Source organism: Cotesia glomerata, linkage group LG2, assembly GCF_020080835.1.
Source record: "Cotesia glomerata isolate CgM1 linkage group LG2, MPM_Cglom_v2.3, whole genome shotgun sequence".
NCBI lineage: Eukaryota > Metazoa > Arthropoda > Insecta > Hymenoptera > Braconidae > Cotesia > Cotesia glomerata.
The window spans coordinates 27619333-27642952 of NC_058159.1; the positions used below are offsets into that span (position 1 = coordinate 27619333).

Sequence of the window (23620 nt, forward strand, 5' to 3'; positions counted from 1 at the left end):
AAAGTAATTTAAATAAATATATTTACAAAAAAGACTGCAGTGTGTTTGCAAAAATGAAAAACAATCTGATTAAACTACAAGCTGAGCAAACTATGACGAAGATAAATGAATAAAGATCGTAAAGTAATTTGATAAAATAAATTAGATTAACAAAATAAGTAGATCAACAACACACGAAGAATCTAAAGTTAAGATGAGTAGAAAAGGAGTAAGTCATAACCGTGCAGTAAAGTCCAAGATTAAATTAACAGCTGAATGGATAACTCGATGAATGACTCTATAGGAGATCGTGTCGGTGCGTAAATTGAACAAATTACAGAAGAATGCCTTGGACGGTGTTGGGTTTATGATTCTTGTCGAAGACCCCGCACGCCCCTATATACACGTCGATTTAAAGCGTCTCCAGAGGCTCTCACTCGTCTCCATATAATGTCAATTTGGAATTCCGCTTTCAATTTCAATTATACCGTTTAAATATTCATCATAAATTCATTAATCACGGGTAATATTGTTACCATGTTAAAACCAGGAGTTTTAATAAAATACTAGTGATTTTTTTTTTTTGAAGATGATGCCGATGATGACAGTGTCAATTGATGGGGAGCTCCACTGGTTGCGCAGTGGACAACTACTCGTAATTACATATCCCAGATGAAACGAATGTGAATGACTGTTATGTATTATATGTACGAATGCGAGCATTAGAAAGTAAGAAGCACCCGGGGGAGTAACAAGTCGAGGAGCCGTCACATCCGCATCAGTTCATCTTTAAAACGCGCACGCTTCGCGCACTCGACAATTTGCCCTTGAACTTTTCACCCTCGCCATTCAGCATAAAATATTTTTTAAAATTAATTCCGCCTCTTATTACATTTCAATTAATTTCTATTTTTTTTTACAATTTTATACTCTAATTATTATCGCCGTGTAAATATTTTTTTTTTAATGTAATTAGTAATTTTGTGCTAAAATGGTTCAACGTTGGTTTATTTGTGTCACGGTTGTCGGTAAGAGTTTTTTTAATTGTGGTATCGAATTTTAGTGGAGTGTTTTTGAGTTCTGTTCTGTTTTTTTTTTTTTTTTGTTATTTTAACAGTCAATTAAGTTGATATTCATTTAAGTGAAAACACTAGATATTTTTTTTAATTAAATTAATTCTAAAAATCTAGAGAGAAAATACTTTGTTACGTTTTTTGCAAGAGCTAGAATATACACTCAAGTGCTTTGCCAATTAACTGATGATTAACGCATTTCTCTATTATCTTTAATACTCTAGGGAAATTTCATTTAAACTTCTCTTCGACTCAAGCACTCGAAAATCTCATAACAATTTAATTAAGCTAATAACATTTTATTTTTATCCGTCAATAATTATCTTCTTGATTATTAAAAAAAAATGTTTCACGTACTAAGTAATTATAATAGCGTCAAAACTTCAATTATAATTAAGAATTTCAACTCAGTTAATTAATTCTCAAAGTTATCTTCTTTATATCTTCATAAAGTCGGGAAGATTACTACATTTATAGAAGTCTTTATGTATTTATACTACTTATTTCCCGTACTTTAGCTCCAGTGTACTTTATATCAATTAAATTTTCATTACCTGTATTATAATTATGATTATTATTCATGAAAATCGCATCATTAGATATTCAAGGATAAATTTATCAATAATTTAAAAAATAAACGTATTATCATTATAGATGAGTTTCATCGCTTTGAATTTAACTATTTGCATTTTGTTTAATGGTCATAATTACAAATTTAAATTGTGGTATACATTTCTCATTCAAAATAATAGAAATGTGTAATTACGTACTGAGTTATTTAATCTGTGTAAAGAATTTCACTTTTGTGTGACTTTGTTAATTGTATTATCATTTTATTACCGCTGTAAAATAAAATCTCATTAATGATTACTATGATAAAAAAAAAAAAAAAAATTAAGTTGACTCAAGAAAAAAAGTATAAATAACTTTGAAGAGTTTAATTGTCGAATTAAGTAGAATTAACTTAAACGAAGAAAAATTTCTTTAAGAATTTTTTTTACTTAAATCAAGAAGATAAAACTCTTCAAATTTATTTTTTTGATTCAAGTAAATTTTTTTTTCTGTGCAACAAATAATACTTTAGACACTTTTTAAATTGTTTTTATGTAATTGAATTTTTACATTAGTTTTTTTGTCACATTAGATTAAAAATTAATTTTTATTTTTGATAATTATTAATTCATTTTTTTGGATAAAATTTTCAAGCAAATTTTGGACGAAAAAAATAAAAATTTAAATAATAATTAATTAATAAATAATACTTTAGACATTTTAAATATTTTTTTTGTGTAATTGACTTTTTACATTAGTTTTTATTTTGTCACATTAGATTAAAAATGAATTTTTATTTTTGATAATTATTAACCAATTTATTTTCTAAAAGAAAATTTTCAAGCAAATTTTGGACGAAAAAAATAAAAATTTAAACAATAATCGATTAATAAATAATACTTTAGACATTTTAAATATTTTTTTCATGTAATTGACTCTTTACATTTGTTTTTATTTTGTCACATCGATTAAAAATGAATTTTTATTTTTGATAATTATTAATCAAATTTCTAATTAAATTTTGGGCGAAAAAAATCAAAATTTAAACAATAATTGATTTAAATAAAATTGACATAAATTTAAAGTTAAAAAATAATTGCAAAGTAAAAAAAAGCCCTATTTGCGAAACAAAAAATTCAAAAATATATTTATTTATTTAGTAAGTTAATGAGATTTTTTGATTACCCCCAAATTTGGGACGGTTCTCAATCTCTTTGGTAGTTAGATAAAAAGCGTCTAGAATAATTGACCGGTCACAGATACCCGGTGCTTTCATTCGGTAACACTCTGTAATTGGAGTGCTTAATTCTGAGTAAGAGCTTTTGGTTTCCCTCATGAGGAAAGCCAGACGGTCTCGCGCTCACTTTGCCGGATTTATCGTCTAGCTTTTTGCGGTTAAAAAAAAGCTGGCCCCGAGTAAAAAAATAGCAAGATAAAAGATAAGCATTGACACAAAATCACTGGAGATACCTGCTTTGTCATTTAAATGGATTTTTTTTGTTTAATGTCTCCAGGTATTTGGATTTCATCCTGCAAAAGCTCCCACAGTGCCCAGACGGCAGTCAAGACATTTCAAAATAACACGGTGATATTACCCTGCCACGTAGAAAGCCTCGGTAAGTGGAAAAGCAATTCGTATATACCCGAGCCAGTATTTCTTCAGCGAATTCCCAGAGGAGAAAATATAAACTTTTTTTGTGGTTGAGTATCCTCTAGCTCTCATCTAGCTTCCATCCAAATACTATCCACCACACCTCGCTCTTCACTCTTATCTCACTTTTCTCGATCTCGTTGTTGCTCTGGTGTGCTAAATGTATATATATATATATATATATATATATATATATATATATATATATATATATATATATATATATATATATATATCTACACACATAAAGCATCAGACAGATCCATTTGCATTTCATCCTTAATTCAACAAAATCGCTTTTCCATGAATGGAGAGCAGGTCCAATGAAATTAGACTCACCGGCGTCCTCATCGAATTCTCCCTAAAACAAACTTTCTTATCTGTTAGTAATACTTTCTTTCTTAGTCGGGTTTTAAGTAATTGCATGAATAAAAAATTGCAAATTTAAAAAGTCATCAAATGTCACTTGATACAATATCGCTGTGCTGAGTAATGAATTTTCTTTTTTTTTTAACACTTTCATTAGCTGTTTAAAAAAAATTAACAATTTTTATTCTTCATAAAAAAAATTCAAAAGTGTGGAAAATATTTGAAAGTATTAAAAAAAATTTTAATTTTGTTTTTTTTTTTTTAATAATTTTTAGTTCAATTTTTTTGAATCTTTGAATGTAATTTTAAATGAAAATGAAGTTAGCCGACATTTCAAAATTTTTAGAAATTTTTTATTGAAAAAATTTCAATTAAGCAATTAAAAAAAAAATTTCACATGTAAAAAACTTGAAAAACTGTAAATGCAATTTTTTATAAATATCTTTTTAGTTGTAATTTAATTAATAAAAAAAATCAAAAATTTTTACACGTCTGCTAACTACAGTGTCATAATTTTTATTCATTTCAAAACCTTTGGTTCTATTGAAACTTTGCACACTTATTAAGGATGGATGACAATACAATTATTTAATAAGTTTGACTTACTATCCTGATCAGGATTCAAAGAAGGCAAGGTGATAGTTACAAACTTAAAAAATTATAGAAAAAAAAAACATGGTTCAGTAAAAAACCAAATTAAAAAGTAGAAAATAATTTTCAAGATATTTAAAATAAAAATATGATACTAAATTAAGCAGATAATTAACAATTTTTTTCTTTAATTCAATTAAAGCTAAGAAAATATTTTTTAAAAATTGCACTTTAAGTTTTTCAAATCTTCTACAAGTGAAATTTTTCTAAGGATTTTTTCTAAATAATTTTTTCAATAAGAAAAATCATAAAAATTGCCAGATATCTTCTAAATTCATTTGTTTAAAAAAAATTAATAATTTTGATTTTCCATAGAAAGAATTCAAAAGTGTAAAAAATATTTAAAAGTATTAAAAAAAATTTTTATTTTGTTTTTTTTTAATAATTTTTAGTTCATTTTTTTGAGTATTTGAATGTAATTTTTATTCACTTTAAAAACTTTAATTCTATTGAAACTTCGCTCACTTATTAAGGAACGATGACAATACAATTATTTAACAAGTTTGACCTACTATCCTGATCAGGAAGAAAGAATATGAGAAACAGCTAACACATTCAAAGCAGACAGGGTGATAATTACAAACTTAATAGATTATAGCTTAAAAAAAAAAACAAGGTTCAGTAAAAAACCAAATTAAAAAATAGAAAATAATTTTCAAGAAATTTAAAATAAAAATATATGAACAATTTTTTAATTTTTTTCTTTAATTAAATTAAAACTAAGGAAATATTTTTAAAAAATTGCACTAAGTTTTTTAAATATACAAGTGAAATTTTTCTAAGGATTTTTTCTAAATAATTTTTTCAATAAGAAAAATCACAAAAATTGTCAGATGTCTTTTAAATTCATTTTTATATAAAAATAGAGTAATTAATAAAAAAATGTTTTTTATTATAAAAAAAGCGTGGAGTGCTTTTTAATATATTTTTATAAAGACTTTACTTTTACCAATATTTGTCAATAAAATATTCATAAAAATGATTATCAAGTACTCGATACTGTTTTTTAATAAAATGAATTTTTTCATCAATTATTATTATTATTGTAAACTAATTAAAAATTGTTTTCAATTTTTTAGTTTAGTTTTTTATCAAAGCATATTTCTAACTTCTTTGAATTATCATTTATTAAATTTTTTTCATCAAAGTCTGACCAAAAAAAGTAATTAAAAATAATTACTTTAATGAAGAAAAAAATGTGTGTAACCTTTTAATTAAGAAAAAAAAATTTTGTTTGATATTCTTTTAATTTCTGTGAAAATAAAGATAATACTTGCATGATGAAATTTACATTTGAAGATGTAGAAGTAGCATCAGTACTTTAATATGCAAATTTCTTTGAAAGTTCACGTTACATTTTTGACAAAAAAAAAAATTATTAAAAAAATAGTTTAGTAAATAAATTCAAACTTTATTAAATTTTTATTATTATTATATTTGAAAGAAGAAATATTAAAAATTATATCACTAAATTTTGTATAATTTAAAAATACAGATTTAATATCTGAATCTTCTTTTCTTCTTTTCAATTTAAACTTTTAAAATCGATTATCCCAAAAAATTCTTATATTAAACTTTTCAAGAATAATTTACATTTTATAAATTTAAATAAAAAAAATCTTGCAATGCCAATTGAGCGTAAAATATTATTCAGAATTTAAAATGAAAATTCTTCTGAAGAAAAATTATAAAATAAAAATTGTCAGAAAAAGTAATAAAAAATGTTTTTCAGGTGTTCAAACAATAGTGCGATGGTGGCGAGAAGACACGCTGCTAGCAGACAGCAGTGATCCAAATTTAATACATCTCCCTCGCATAAAAATGTGGGACAATATGAGCTTGGAGGTGTCACAAGTGCAGCCACAAGATTCTGGAAAATATGTTTGTCAAGCTTCAAGACCGGCACCTTGGGGCCACGTTACACAAGTCCAAACTATTGAAGTTCTGTGTAAGTGTAGAATATCGATACCAATAGTCTTCCTTTTCTGTTCCTATTTCTCTGGGAAGAAGTGTGAATCTCAGATGAAATAGAATAATAAAAAAAAATTCAATAGATACCTACTAGTAGGTACAAGTGTTATGTATTATGTATGAATGTGTAAAACCAGTTGTCAGATTTCCCACGCGAGTATTATGGTACAGGAAACTTGAGATAAGATACCGGATCTTACGCACTGATTCTTCTGAGCCTGGTCCTCAGAGAGTCGTGTGAGACCTTAGTACCTTACTATCTGACTCTAATATTGTATATATTCTCCTTTGTCGCTATTATAGAAATGAAATAAAAATTACTTCAAATTTTAAATTGTTCCCCCGCGAGGCGAAAAAAATAAAAAAAAAAAGGGAATTATTTACAAGTTGGGTCAATCCCATTTTTGGTCATAATTAGGTAAAAAATTAAAATTTTCAAATTTTTTTTTAGTTTTCCTTGTTTTTACGGCGCACATATGAAAATTAATTTAGCAGATATTTAATAATTTTTTACACGCTTTTTATTAGCTTCACTTGTATGTCAGTATGTCAGTATGTCAGTATGTAACTCTCCGTGGGTAATTTGCGCGCCTGAATATTTTTGATAATCAACAAATAATAGTTTAAAAAAACTAAAATATCACGCTTTTATAAATAAACCAAACTAAAAAGTAAAAAATAAATAATAGTTTAAAAAAACTAAAAACACGCTTTTTATAGAAAACCAAACTAAAAAATAGAAAATAAATTTAAATTAAGAATAGTGTTAAAAATTTCAATAAATATAAATTAATAATAGTGTAAATAAAAAAAATGTATTTTATTTTAAAAAAGCGTGGGGTGCTTTTAAGATATTATCAAAATGATAATCACTCTACTCATATCTGTCAATAAAATATTTATAACTATTGACACCATGCACCTCACGCTTTTTTTAAAATAAAATACATTTTTTTTATTTACACTATTATTAATTTATATTTATTGAAATTTTTAACACTATTCTTAATTTAAATTTATTTTCTATTTTTTAGTTTGGTTTTCTATAAAAAGCGTGTTTTTAGTTTTTTTAAACTATTATTTTTAACAAATAAATTATTGCAAAAAACAAAAAAAAAATTGACATGAAGAAATTTAAAAAAATTAAGAATGCAATTTTTTTTTAATCTTTTGGGAGAAATTTGTTTGTTAAAAAAAATTAAAAAATGATCGTCTGCTACTTTTAATGTCATCGCACTACAAAAATTAATTTAGTAGATATTAAATAATTTTTTTAACAAATAAATTATTGCAAAAAACATTATATAAAAAATCTTGACATGAAGAAATTTTAAAAAATTGAAAATGCAACTTTTTTTTAATAATCTTTTGGAACAAATTTGTTTGTTAAAAAAATTAAAAAATAGTCAATGGATTGCTAACTTTAATTAATGTTTTCGTATGATAAAAATTAGTTTAGCAGATATTTAATAATTTTTAGAATTTTTTTTTTAAATAAACTATTGCAAAAAACATTATAAAAAAAAATTGACATGAAGAAAGTTTAAAAAATAACAAATGCAATTTTTTTTTTTTAATTATTTTTTGGAAGAAATGTTTGTTAAAAAAAATTAAAAAATGGTCAAGTGATTGCTAACTTTAATTAATGTCATCGCATTATGAAAATTAATTTAGCAGATATTTAATAATTTTTTTAACAAATAAATTATTGCAAAAAACCTAATGAAAAAAATTGACATGAAGAAGGTTTAAAAAATAAAAAATGCATTTTTTTTTTAATAATCTTTTGGAAGAAATTTGTTTGATAAAAAAAAATTCAAAAATGGTCAAGTGATTGCTAACTTTAATGTCATCACATTTATGATAAAAAATGTCGTGAAAAAAAAAAAAATAAAGATTTCGATAGCTTTTTTGCCTTTGAAAGTTGGAAAAAATTTTGGCTCTCATGTTTTTGGATAAAATTTCTATTTTATTTATTTTTTGATGTCTTTGATATATTTTTCTTTGATAAGTACATACATAAAAAAAAGAACAATTTAAAAAAAAAAGTTGAATATTACAATTTTCTAAAAAACTTTAAAATTTTTTTGAAAATTTGTAAAATTGTAATAATCAATTTTTTTTTTAATTGTTCATTTTTTTATGTATTTTTCAAAAAAAAAAAATATCAATAAAAACAAATAGAAATTTCGTTCAAAAAAATGAAATTTAAAATGACCCCACTTGAAAATATTTACCAAAAAAAATTAAAATTAAAACAACAGAGATTGTTATTACTTTATGTATCATAATATTTATTTTGTTGTACTTAAATTAATAATTTAGTTCTATTTTGTATTAACAGATCCGCCGAGCATCCATTCAGTGCCTGAAGCTGGAGAACTTGAAGTAAACTTTGGCGACGAAGTAGAAATGGCTTGCATTGCTAAAGGAGTACCCTATCCAAGCATTTCCTGGAGAATGAAGGTAAATTTTGTCTGGTGTAATTTATGGTTCAAGTGTTTAATGAATGACTCTCTTGGTGGCTCTTGTCGAGTATACAGGATGAAGAGATGAAATTACTGGATGAGAGATCAAAGCTTAGGTTTCGCGCTGACAATCGCACTCTGTCTGGTCGATATACCTGTGTTGCTGATAATGGAATTGGCGAACCGGCAATGGCCAATATAGACCTACGCATACGCTGTAAGGAGACCTTTACTTAATTTACCTAATTTAATCTTACATTGTAGCTTCAATCGTTGTCACGCCTACATGTTTAATTTTGAGTCTTGAATGGCTATTTGTAAGTTTACTATACTGAATGGTCATTTTATTGTACTTTTATTCTTTAGATTTTCATTCAAGTTATGAGAAGAATTCTTTAGAATAAGAAAATAAAAATATTATTTTTAGAAGACGGATAAAATCTTTGATTCAGAAAAATCTTTAGAGAATTTTATTGAAATTCAATTTTTTATAATTAATATTTTTATAGAAAAAAGAGTTAATTGTTCAATTTTGTAAAAAATATTTCTTCTACAGAAAATTTACGTTTAATTTTCTAAAAAAAAAAATTTTTTTTAAAGTATAAAAAATTAATTCTTTTTCTTCCAAGAAGAAATAAATATTTTATTTAATTCTAATAATCATTCTCACCAATAGCTAATTTATGATGATAAGTAATTAGGCTGCATTCGAAAATGCTCTATCTCTAGATACATAGTTAAGAAATGACCTTGTATCTTGTGAACTATTGACATTTTTAAAGATATAAGCTCACCCCGACAATACACTCGTCGAGATCTTTCATTTGAGTACCCACATCAATTTTTCATATATTTATATATATTATATATATGTATATATGAAATAGTATATTACACACCTAGGGAAGTAAAGTAAGAAATGTCTCAGATCACATATAGTTGTTGGCCGAGGCGAAGCCGAGGTCAACAAACATGTGATCTGAGGCTTTCTTATTTACTTCCCGTGGAGTGTATACTATTTTTTTGTTCGACGAAGGCAGAAAGGGGCAACTTCGTTTAGCGCAGCGGGCCGAAAGTTGACGCTTTCTGCCCGTCGAGCAAAAAAATATATGAAAATGCATGTGGGTACTCAAATGAAAGCTTTTTATGAGTGTAACATCAGGATGAGCTTACATCTTTAAAAATATCAATAAATCAGAAATTACCTTGTATCTTGTGCACGATTGACATTTTTAAAGATATATGCTCATCTCCATATTACACTCATCGAGACCTTTCATTTAAATACTCACATCAATTTTTCATATATTTATAGGTATTATATATATGTACATATGAAAAATATATGAAAATGCATGTGGGTACTCAAATGAAAGCTTTTGATGAGTGTAACATCAGGATGAGCTTACATCTTTAAAAATGTCAATAGTTAAGAAAGTACAGTGCAATTTAACATAATTAAGAAACGACCTTGTATCTTGTGAACTATTGACATTTTTAAAGATATAAACTCATCCCGATGTTACATTCATCAAGACCTTTCATTTAAATACCCACATCAATTTTTCATATATTTATATATATTATATATATGTATATATGAAAAATATATGAAAATGCATGTGGGTACTCAAATGAAAGCTTTTGATGAGTGTAACATCAGGATGAGCTTACATCTTTAAAAATATCAATAAATCAGAAATTACCTTGTATCTTGTGCACGATTGACATTTTTAAAGATATATGCTCATCTCCATATTACACTCATCGAGACCTTTCATTTAAGTACCCACATCGAATATTCTTATATTTATAGGTATTATATATATGTACATATGAAAAATATATAAAAATGCATGTGGGTACTCAAATGAAAGCTTTTGATGAGTGTAACATCAGGATGAGCTTACATCTTTAAAAATATCATTAAATAAGAAATTACCTTGTATCTTGTGCACGATTGACATTTTTAAAGATATATGCTCATCTCCATATTACACTCATCGAGACCTTTCATTTAAGTACCCACATCAATTTTTCATATATTTATAGGTATTATATATATGTACATATGAAAAATATATAAAAATGCATGTGGGTACTCAAATGAAAGCTTTTGATGAGTGTAACATCAGGATGAGCTTACATCTTTAAAAATATCATTAAATAAGAAATTACCTTGTATCTTGTGCACGATTGACATTTTTAAAGATATATGCTCATCTCCATATTACACTCATCGAGACCTTTCATTTAAGTACCCACATCAATTTTTCATATATTTATAGGTATTATATATATGTACATATGAAAAATATATAAAAATGCATGTGGGTACTCAAATGAAAGCCTTTGATGAGTGTAACATCAGGATGAGCTTACATCTTTAAAAATATCATTAAATAAGAAATTACCTTGTATCTTGTGCACGATTGACATTTTTAAAGATGTATGCTCATCTCCATATTACGCTCATCAAGACCTTTCATTTAAGTACCCACATCAATTTTTCATATATTTATATATATTATATATATGTATATATGAAAAATATATAGAAATGCATGTGGGTACTCAAATGAAAGCTCTTGATGAGTGTAACATCAGGATGATCCTATATTTTTAAAAACGTCAATATTTTAGAAAATACAATGCAATTTAACAAAAGTCATTATTTAATAAAGCAAAATTTGATTTATTCATATTTCACAAGTCACGGCAGTCACATAGTAACTGCAAGGTTGCTAGTTAATTAATTAATTATATAAATTAACCAAATATTTAATCTTTACCTATTCCGTAATTGTTTATTACATAATTAAATACTTACTTCACCGTTAGATAAATTTAGTTTAATATTTTAGACATGCATCCAAACTATTTATACCAGCTAATTAATTACCAGCTTAATTTCCTAATTCATTAATCGAAAAAGATTTTTCTCTAATTAACAGGTAGTACTACTAAATTAACAACAAATAAGTAATTAATGAGGATTTATCAATGTAATGAAAAGCGTGGGAAGCTAAAAGCTGCTCTTAATTATAAATAATAAAAGCACGTATCCGTACTGAGTGCTATACTATGTGTGAGCAATAATGTAAATTGTATGTTTGGATCAGATGTGTGCTGACGCGTAATTACAATTGAATTACAAGTCATCAAGTCGTTTATGTATTCAATGTTGATTGATGGTGACTATAGAGTCAACAATTGATTACATACACCAGACTGTTGAATGGAGTGTTGCCTATTGATGGAAATAAAATTATTTATGACCGAGAGATAAGCGCTTCTGTCCCGACATTTCACATCAAATCTCTGATAGCATCTCAACATTCAACATTCAATTTGTCCTTAGATAAACCGGAGATCGAGTCCAAGAAGAGCTGGATCCATGTATCCCCTGGAATACGGGCTCAGCTTGACTGCAAGGTGACGGCCTACCCTGACGCCAAGGTCGACTGGTTCATTGAAAATGAGAGAGTTACCTACTCATCAAGGATTGTTAAATTCATTGCCGGGCAAGTTCACAGCCTGGTGATAAGAAATGTCAGACCTAGCGACTACGGCTATTACATTTGTCGCGCTACTAATGATTTGGGAGTTTCTGAAACGAGTATTGAATTATCTGGAATAGCCAATGCTGCTGTCTTCAAGGAGTCCAATCCTATCGCTACTAATGCATACAATTTTATTTGGGAAGTTGATAGCTATATCCCAATTATTGAGTATCAATTCTGGTTTCGTAAATATTCAGTATGTTAAATATATTTTTAAAAATTAATAATGTTAATAATAATGATACTGAAATCTGCAATGAAAATTTAATTAGCCGACATATAAAAATTTTTAGAATTTTTTTTATTGAAAAAATTACTACAAAAAAATTTAATTTGTGAAAAACTATAAGTGCAATTTTTTAGATTTAATTTAATAAATTAAAAAGTCAAAAACGTCGGCTAATTTTAGTATTATTCTGCAATTAAAATTAAGTTAGCTGATATCTGAAAATTTTTAAAATGTTTTTTATTGAAAAAATTAAAAAAAAATTTTATTTGTAGAAAATTGCGGCCTATTTGTAGAAAATTTTCATACCTGATTTTTTCTAGTATTGCTGCATTTTTTATAACTTTTAAACCGCAACTTCAAGTATTTTTTGTTAAAAATATTTATATTCAAGTATTTTCTATTCAAAAATCAAATTTTGCATCAATTTGGCAGGCAAACATTTTTTTAGTTAGAAAAACTGGAAAAAAATTTTCAAATAGTTAGTTACTGTGTTTTAAAGTTGAGCAGTCGAACTGCAAGAGCAATTTTTTAAAAATATTTTTTAGTTTTAATTTAATTAATTAAAAAAATTAAAAAGTCAAAAACGTCGGCTAACTTTAGTATTATGCTGCAATGAAAATTAAGTTAGCCGGCATCTAAAAGTATTTAGAATTTTTTTTATCGGAAGAATTAAAAAAAAATTTCATTTGTAAAAAACTACAAGCGCAATTTTTTTTTAAATATTTTTTAGTTTTAATTTAATTAATTAAAAAAATCAAAAAGTCAAAAACGTCGGCTGATTTTAGTATTATTTTGCAATTAAAATTAAGTTAGCCGACATCTAAAAATATTTAGAATTTTTTTTATCGAAAGAATTAAAAAAAAATTCAATTTGTGAAAAACTATAAGTGCAATTTTTTAAAAATATTTGTTAGGTATAATTTAATAAATTAAAAAGTTAAAAATGTCGGCTAGCTTTATTATAATTCTGCAATGAAAATTAAATTAGCCGAAATCTAAAAATTTTTATTTGTGAAAAACTATAAGTGCAATTTTTTAAAAATATTTGTAAATTACAATTCAATAAATTAAAAAGTTAAAAACGACGGCTAATTTTAGTATTATAAATCTGCAGACATGTGAAAATTTTAATAATTTTTATTACACATAATTTATATTAAAAATTTGCACTTTTAATTTTTTTAAATTCCTAGATGTGAAAATTTTTCAATAAAATTTTTTCACAATAATTTAATTATTATAAAAATCCTAAAAATTGTCAATTAATTTCCGTATCATCAAAAAATATTGGGAAGAAATAGCAATTTTTAAGAATTAAAAAAAAAAATTTCTCTTCTTCTCAGTACCTATTGTTGTTTCTATTATTATTATTTATTGATATAAATTTTGTGAATAGCCTTTAGATCGAGGACGTGACTGGCACAAGCTATTCATTCCTAGTGGAAGCGATGCGATTGGACCTCTCCACGGCAAGTCCTTTAATCTCACAGGACTGACGCCTGCAACACACTACGAAGCACTTATACTATCAAGAAATCGATATGGGTGGAGCAAGCCTTCAAAGATCCTACGGTTTGCCACTGAAGGAGCCGGTAAGTAAATGTCCAGTAAATTGATCTACATGGTAATATTATACCTCGTTAAATATTAATTTACTGGCTTTTAATATTATCACTGACAGTTCGGAAAGATCATTACAAAGTTGAGGCTGCTTACGAGGGATCACCATTGGGTAATTTAATATTTACTCTACTTATTAATAAAATATGACTAAGACTAGATTAATTACTTATACTAGCGCGGTAATATTAACTTAAATAATATATTTTTTTTAAGCAGTTATAATGAATGATTCACCAACTCCGAGATCTGAAACGCTCAACAGTGCCTCAATAGTTAATACGAGAGATTCAACGCTCAGTATAGTCCTCGTGGTATTTTTATTATCAATATCTTTGGAACAATTGTTGTAAGTTATTAGCAGTAAAGAAAAAAAAATTAATTGATTATTATGAATTAATATTAGATATGTTAAGGCAAAATCTATTGTATTGTGCGTGAATGTTGTTGATTGTAGTGACTATGATGATGATGATGATGATGATGATGATGATGATGATGACAATGATGACCGTATTTCAATTAGTTAAAACAGTCTGTCATTGTTATTTATTCGAGCACGATTGTACAGTAGACGATAAGTCGAGAGAAGTGGTGACTCACCGTTCAATTGTATGTTTGTACGAGTACGACAGTGATAATTAGATAGATTTATTATGATATATCGCATTCCAGATGCCATAAGGGCGTATAAAAATTTTTTTTTTCGGGAATTGACGTAGTGAGCACACTAATAGGATTTATTTGTATTAAAAAATATTTGTTAATAGTTAAATCATTTATTAGAGACCACTTTTTAGTACTAAACAAATATTTCTTAGTATTTAAAATGATTTGTATTTAATAAATCTAATATTAATTTATTGAATATGAATAAATAAATAAATACTAAGAAATATTTGTTTAGTACTAAAAAGTGGTCTCTAATAAATGAGTTGAATATTAACAAATATTTTTAATTATAAACAAATTCTTCTATCAGTAAAATGATACTAAAGTTAGCCGACATTTAAAAATTTTTTTTAATAATTAAATTAGAACAAAAAACTATTTTTAAAAAATTGCACTTAGTTTTTAAAGTTTTTTAAAAACTATACGTGCAATTTTTTTAAATATTTTTTTATTGCTAATTCAATCAATATAAAAAAAATTGAATTTTTTCACTGTCGGCTAATTTTAGTTGCATTTATTATTTTATTTTGAAAAATAATTCAAGAAAAATTTTTTTCCTAAACTTTAATGACAAAAATTAGCAGACAATTTTTTTATTTTTATTTGAAAATAAATTAGATCTAAAAATTTTTTTTTTTAAAATTGCATTTATAATTTTTTAGAGGTTCTAAAAATTGAATTTTTTATAACACTGAAGTTAGCCGACGTTTTTAATTTTTTTATTTTTTTTTTAATATTAATTAGATTAGAACAAAAAAATATTCTGCACATTTTATGAAAAAATACGTCGATTTCCAAAAAAAAATTTTTTTGACCCTTATGACATCCGAGGTGAGTCCCAGAAGCCATAAGGGCATAAAAAAAAAAATTTTTTTTTTAATCAACGTATTTTTGTATGAAACGTGGAGAAATGCAAAAAAAAATTTTTCTCCTAACTAAAAAATTTTTTTGGACTTGGAAAAAAAAAATAGAATTTTTATTATACGCCTTTAAGGCATCTGTAACGCGATATATATGTCTATATATTTATATATAAGTCATATGTTATATTATAAACTGTCTCGCACAGAAGCGTAATGCACTGTTATGTTATTTTGTTTTTTTTTGTTCTTGGCATTAATAAAAGGTATCACAATTTATAAAATATATACTATATATCACGGGATGTCAATACGAAATGAATTTAATTTAATCATTATACAGCCTGAGATAAATAAAAGAAAAAAAAATAGTTTTTACCATTCTCACTGCGTGGTTGTTGTAAATTAGTTGGAATCTTTTACAATTACAATAGTTATTACCTTATTACAATTAATAATAGATACACTATATAATAATCGCGGCAGACAAACTCACGCAACGCTCACAATATAGAAATATGGGGTACAATTATTACATTACTTGTTTTTATTACTTGAAATTTTTATCCTTTTGATGTATAAAGCCCGTTTACTTACAGTCCTTCATCGACTCATCATAATGACTAATCATACATTACATGTACCGCAATATCTAATAGCCGGTATTCATTTATTATTATTTTATTTATTTATTTATTTTGTTTCTTTTTTTAATTATTATTATCAATATTATTATTATTATTATCAATATTATTATTATTATTTTTATTATTATTATCAATATTATTATTAAGTGAAAAATGTGTAAAAAGGTGAACCTCCGATGCGATGTAACACGGAGCATTTACTCGGGGGAAATAAAAACGTACCCGCTCGATCTCACGCTCTCTCTCGTTGACGTTTTTTTTTTTTTGTTATTTTTTATTTTTTATTCTTTTCTTTGTGTATTTAATCGCTTGGTGGAGATGTCCCCGGGAATACTCTTTAATTCCTGTCAGTGGCGCGAAGTTTCTCCTCGACAGCTTCTTCCGATGCTTCCGAGAGGTCCGTCGCTTGTATGTACTTCTGAACGCCAACAAGAGATTTCTTAAGGGCGTCAAATGAGCTCGAGTACAACATCTTCTTCTTTACTTTAGCGGTGTCGGGACACCACGACATCAGGAATAATTTTTGTTTCTTGGAAGCCTGTCGAATAATAATATTTTATTAATTATAATCTATATTATTAAGAGAATAAGAAAAATTTTGTGGTTAGTGTATTTATATGATAAAATAGTTAATTTATGATGATAAGTATTTAGGCTGCATTCGAAAATGCTCTATCTCTAGATACATAATTAAGAAATTACCTTGTATCTTGTGAAATATTGACATTTTTAAAGATATAAGCTCATCCTGATGTTACACTCATCGGGACCTTTCATTTGAGTACCCACATCAATTTTTCATATATTTATATATATTATATATATGTATATATGAAAAATATATAAAAATGCATGTGTGTACTCAAATGAAAGCTCTTGATGAGTGTAACATCGGGATGAGCTTATATCTTAAAAAATGTCAATAATTAAGAACTGACTTTGCTATCTTGTGAACTATTGACATTTTTAAAGATATAAGCTCATCCCGACATTACACTTATCGAGACCTTTCATTTGAGTACCCACATCAATTTTTCATATATTTATATATATTATATATATGAATATATGAAAAATATATGAAAATGCATGTGGGTACTCAAATGAAAGCTCTTGATGAAAGTAACATCGAGATGAGTTTATATCTTTAAAAATGTCAATACTTAAGAAATGACCTTGTATCTTGTCAACTATTGACATTTTTAAAGATATAAGCTCATTTTGATGTTACACTCATCGGGACCTTTCATTTGAGTACCCACATCAATTTTTCATATATTTATATATATATTATATATATAAATATATGAAAAATATATCAAAATGCATGTGGGTACTCAAATGAAAGCTCTTGATGAGTGTAACATCGGGATGAGCTTATATCTTTAAATACGTTAATAGTTAAGAAAGTACAGTGCAATTTAACAATAGTCATTATTCAATAAAGCAAAATTTTATTTATTTATAGTTCACAAGTTACGGCAGTCACATAGTGACTGCAAGGTTGCTAGTGATAATAATATTATAATGAATAATTTATAATAATAAATATTGACAAAATACTTGAATTATAATTATAATAAAGATTTAAAAACAAAGTTAAGAAAAGATAAGAGGCTTACCTCAGAGGTGCCTTGACACTGATGAGTGTACTCGAAATCAAAGAGACCATAGCGGCACTCTCCAGCACCACCTTTCTGCAAATCTTCAAGAAAAGCATCGTAAGCAGCGTCACGTGCTCCAATCACCTCAACATCTATTTGCTTTTCATCTTTTATATAAAAAATGACGTATCGGTGTTTTTTATCTTTCTTTATTTCTTCATATGTCGTCTTACAGACGTCAGCTACAGTTACTCCAGATGCCTGTAAAACAAAGCAAATAATTAATGAGTAAATTTAAATAAGTCATTTTTTTCTTTCAAGGTGTCAAAATATTTTTAATATTTATGATAATTATATTTTTTAAACAAATAAATTAGTCATTGTTCTCGTTTATTCCTTAAATACAAAAAAGATTGTTGATTCATGGTAAAAAAAATCGGATCACTGCACATTGATGGTAAAACAACGGTAGATAAAATCCGTGCCACGTGTCCAAGTGCGACGACGAATAACTTTAAACGTCGATTTTTAAGTTACTTTTTTAACAGTATAATTTAGAACGCGTGGGAACAACTTATTTATTTATAACCATCCCTCAAATACATCCATTTTATTAATACACCTCTAACACCGCCAGTGCTTTAATTACATGCTACAAGAATAAATATTTATTAAAGACTATTGCACTTGTAATAAAAATAAACGTGATTATTTGGCTGAATTAAAAAATTTCCTCAACTAAAATTATCAAAAAAAAAAAAAAAAAAAAAAAAAAAAAAAATTTAAATCTGGATGAAAATTAACTTTGCAAATATTTAATAAATTTTAAGACTTTTTGTAACAAATTAATTGTGGCAAAAAAAAATGAGAAAAAAAATTGACATTTAGAAATTTAAAAAAATTAAAAACGCAATTTTTTTTTAATTTTTTAGTAAATAAATTAAATAATTAAATTAAATATTTAATAATTTTTCTAATAAATAAATTACTGTGACATTAAAGTTAGCAGTCACTTGAACATTTTTTAATTTTATTCAACAAATTTGCTTAAAAAAAATTATTTATTTATTAAAAAATTGTTTTTTTATTTTTTTTAAATTTTTATATCTCAATTTATTTTCTAATTTTTTTTTGCCATAATTTATTTGTTACAAAAATTCTAAAAAATTATCAAATATCAGCTAAATTAATTTTCATTAAATTACTGCATAAAAAAATGGACATTTAGAAATTTTAATAAATTAAAAATACAATTTTTTTAAAATAATTTTTTAGAATAAATTTTTTTGTTAAATAAAATCAAAATATAGTCAAGTGACTGTTAACTTTAACGTCATAAAATCTGGAGACAAATTTTTGGCAGACATAAATTTTTCCCAATACAATTATTTATAAATTTTTGGAAGCTAACTCGGTTAGTTGGTCAACCGATGACAGCTACGACGACGACGACGATGATGATGATGATGAAGAGGACGAGCGTGTTTCAGCAGGCTTGGATCCAAATGTTATCTGAGTACTGACAAACAATATTTAACTCTATGGGTTGCGACATTTCTGGTTGTCCCCTTGGGGAAGAAGAATAAATAATAATAATAATTTTGAACGTCCCAATACGCACGTCAGACTATTCACGTATGGTATAAACTCTGATGTGTAGTTATCTGATGTGTACGTGCAAATCTGCTACACACACTCGGATGTCCCTGAAGGTACACGCATTACAGAGAATGAGAAAAGTGGGCTGCGACCCCGTCGATCGATATCACCTCGTCAATGGGGATGTCGGTTCGGTTAACGGAGGCCAGCTCCCTCTGGGGCGGTATGACGAGAACGCCCAAGGTCAAACCAGAGATGACTCACCATAAGTATTATACGTATATACTTGATACGTTTTTTCATACATTTTGCTTTATACATTTTATTCTTTGCTCTCAAACTTCTTTACAGTCGTCAAACTTTTAATATGACATTTAGCTCCTGTGTTTTTATTTATTTATTTATTTATTTATTTATTATGGAAGTAATTCTTCTTCTCCTTTTGACCAAAAATCCAAATGATTAAAAAAATTATTAAAATTGTTGAAAATACATAAATTGAAAGAAATTAAAGTAATAATAGTAATACTATAAGTGTTGGATATTATAAGTAATACAACCAAAATTGCTCATGAAAATTAATGAAAATTAAGTTAGCCGACATCTAAAAATTTTTAGAATTTTTTTGTATTGAAAAAATTATTATAAAAAAAATTTCATTTGTAAAAAACTTGGAAAACATTAAGTGCAATTTTAAAAAAATGTTTTTTTGTTTTAATTTAATTATTGAAAAAAAAAATAAAATTAAAAACGTCGGCTAATTTTATTATTATTGAAAATTAATTTAGCAGATAGTTGATAATTTTTAGAATTTTTCTAACAAAAAAAAAATTGACATTTACAAATTGTAAAAAACTAAAAATGCAATTTTTTAAAAATAACTTGGAGCAAATATTTTTATTAAATAAAATTAAAAAATGATCAAGTAACTGCTAACTTTAATGTCTTAAATAAAACGGGAATTTTTACAAGCCTTCTTCTTTATGAACACTTGACTAAAAATTTAATTTAAATTCATTAATAAAACTTGTTTTTTTTTTTTTTTTTAGTTTAATTAAATAATACCGGGGAAGAATGTCGAGAAAGAAGATATTGAAATCTCAGTTGTCGGATATAATATTGTATATTTCTACATCATATAAATATATATATGAGAGCAAATGAGATGGAAATTTGTTAGAAGTGCATGAACAAATGTACAATAGTATCATTGAGAGGAAACTGTCTCATGCACGCTGGGAGTGAAAGAAGAAAAGAAGTGAGAAAGAGAGAGTGTATAAATATTCGTCGGGTATCGGATGGACTCCGAAAAGAGCCGGGGAAGATAGATGAGAGTCTGTCCGCGTATATATATATATATATATATATATATATATATATGCTATATATATATATATATATATATATATATATATATATATATATATATGGATGAATAGATGGGTGGATAAATGTATGAGTCAAAGAGAGAAATCCAGAGAATTTTTTTTTTAAATAAATTTTAAAAGATTTTAGTAATGCAACGATGCGTTAACAAATAACGGGCGCTAGATATTAACACGTCACGCGAGATTTATATTTATACATTTATAAAGATAGATATTTATATTTGATTTAGGAAAAAAAAAAAAAAATAAGAGATACTGATTTGCAGGCTATTGATATTGAGATAAAATAAATAGTGATTGCAGATGAGAACAAGGTGAAGTGAGCAATTAAATAAAATATAATGAAAGAGAGATAGAGGTAGACGCGTAATCTTAATCTGTCAATCGATGTGTGTTTAATGTGTTCACAGTACAGGGAAGTGATTCATTGGCTTCCTGGAAAGGACAAGTACATACGGCACTCCCTTGACGACCACGACATTAAAAAGTCGAAATGTCTTTGGTTATTTTATTAAATAAAAATAAAATTAACCAACCAATCAACGGGCAATCAAGCATCCTTAAAAAAAAAACCATTTGACAAAATTAATTAAAGTTATCTTCTGTACAGTACTTATCAATAGAAAAATGTAAATATAAATAATTTAATAATCCCGGGGAATATTTAAGGAATAAAATGTGCTTGCGGCTAAGTGCCGGGATAGAAATGGCGACCGGCAGAGCGTCCACCTCACTTCCACCTCGTCATAACCACAAAGTTGTTAGCCCACCGGACTACTTCTGTCGCGTACGTTAAAAAATCTTCCAGCAGTGCTTGAATTTACTATTTCTTAAACTCCCGAATTTACAAACTAAAATACACCATTAAATGTCACATTATTAATAAAATAATACTGTAATATTTACCATTTTTAGTAGCAGTCACAGTTCAGTAGCAGCGAGTAAAAATGAGTAAACAAGACAAGCAAGCAAGCACACTACCAACACTTTTGTAAGAATCTACGCCTGTGGTAAAACTGGGTATCTACTCGACGTCCAGTTCAGTTGGGGGTCGCGTACATACACCACGACAGCAACGACGAGGAAGGGAGGATCCTCACAGCGGCTCACGATACCGTCTCACATACACACACCATTAATTCACTGTATCACTACGCGTGCGCGCGCATGCTAAATACAAGCGACACTATTGGTTGTATTCCAGTGTATCCGTAAATATTCATTTATAATTTAAATTTTATCATTATTTTCCGTCACTTCAGCTGTCATTTTTTTCCTCAAAAAATACTTCCAGGTTTCTAGAATAATTTTACAGTGACAACTTATTTAAAAGTATGATCTTTTAATTATAAAATAGCTTAATTGCCAATGCCGGTAGGACTTGCTTGCGCGCATTAATCGCGCTACGCGGTCCAGGAACCGGTGCGCGATTTATATAAAACGCTATTTTTAAATGTTACAATCTGATGATGAGAGCGGGTTACAATGCTCGACAAAAATATAAACGACCAAGCGTGATAATATTAAGAGATACTCAATTATTATGACTGCCTTCAATGAAAAATATTTTTTTTTTTTTTCATTATTTATTAATCATTATTCTTCTGAGATTATTAAATAATTTCTTCTTTTAAATAAATTTATTACCTGTTGATATTTCGTTAACACGTTCGATGCACTCGACGTGACTTGGCATGTAAAATATCAATGGTGAATTAACAACGAAATTAGTCATCGTGATGACGTGCCAACGGTATCAACCAATCGTTGATTTAGATGTAGGGAAATTGCCTTATATGGGCAGCGTACAGCGAGCATTGCAAACGCCGGTGTACCCGCTTGAGGGAGACACCACCTTTGCCGCTGCACAGGACATTTTAAGTTTAAGTGCGCGCGCGCACATTAATTACAAGTTAATCTCAAAATAAGTCATTGATTAATTCGGAATCAAAAATTTAGTTTGCTTTTTTTTTTTAAAGTTTATTCTTAATATTTTTTAATGTCATGATACACTGATCTTATTAGCAATTAAATAAGAATTACGTTATCAATAGCTACTTAGCTTATAAATCAAATTTATCGATTTTATGTACATGTATACAATCATTATGTTGATAATAATGTAAATTATTGGTCGATTATTTATTTTAACATAATTATAATATTGATATTAAAAAAAAAAAAATTATTCGTACAATTATTAAAGTACATTTAATCAGCTTAATTATTTTTTTTTTTTTGTGTTCGACCAACGCTTTATTGTATTAAGGAACTGAACGTTAGGAATAAGATGACACTGGATATCATCACAGATTATAATCAGTGATATCTGTGGTGAAAAAAAATTTTAGATAGTAGCTAGAAAAATCCAGATTATACTGCGTGATATCTGGATTATACTTATTATTTTTGACATTAAAATTAGTAGTCATTAAACAATTTTTAAATTTTATTTAAAAAAAAAATTTTTACCAAAAAATCATTTTTAAAAAATTGCATTTTTTATTTTTTAAAATTTTCAAATGTCAATTTTTTTATATAATTTATTTTTTATAGAATTTAAAAAATTATTAAATACATGCTAAATTAATATGAAAATTAATTTAGCAGATATTTGATAATTTTAAGAATTTTTTTAACAAATAAATTATGGCAAAAAAAAGTAGAAAAAAAATTGACATGTAGAAATTAAAAAAAATAAAAAATGCAATATTTTAAAAATAA

General features: G+C 26.5%; 2 protein-coding genes across 3 annotated transcripts; one reads left to right on the top strand and one right to left on the bottom strand.

Annotated features, from left to right (window-relative positions):
- Positions 1-686: 686 nt before the first annotated feature.
- LOC123259606 (neurotrimin-like) lies at positions 687-14494 on the top strand. 2 transcript variants are annotated; one of them, XM_044720200.1, is made up of 9 exons: positions 687-1007; positions 3119-3220; positions 6008-6223; positions 8591-8712; positions 8790-8931; positions 12076-12473; positions 13903-14098; positions 14188-14238; positions 14343-14494. In XM_044720200.1, the coding sequence occupies exons 1-9, from the start codon at positions 971-973 to the stop codon at positions 14477-14479; spliced, it is 1401 nt and encodes a 466-aa protein (XP_044576135.1). In that variant the 5' UTR covers positions 687-970; the 3' UTR covers positions 14480-14494. The 2 variants fall into 2 exon arrangements, with proteins under 2 accessions (XP_044576135.1, XP_044576136.1); XM_044720201.1 differs by having other exon boundaries at positions 690-1007; positions 14346-14494.
- Positions 14495-15965: 1471 nt separating this feature from the next.
- LOC123259607 (cofilin/actin-depolymerizing factor homolog) lies at positions 15966-22004 on the bottom strand. The gene is made up of 3 exons (XM_044720202.1): positions 21803-22004; positions 17928-18170; positions 15966-16843 (listed from the first exon to the last, which is right to left on the bottom strand). The coding sequence occupies exons 1-3, from the start codon at positions 21803-21805 to the stop codon at positions 16643-16645; spliced, it is 447 nt and encodes a 148-aa protein (XP_044576137.1). The 5' UTR covers positions 21806-22004; the 3' UTR covers positions 15966-16642.
- Between the last annotated feature and the right edge of the window lie 1616 nt (positions 22005-23620).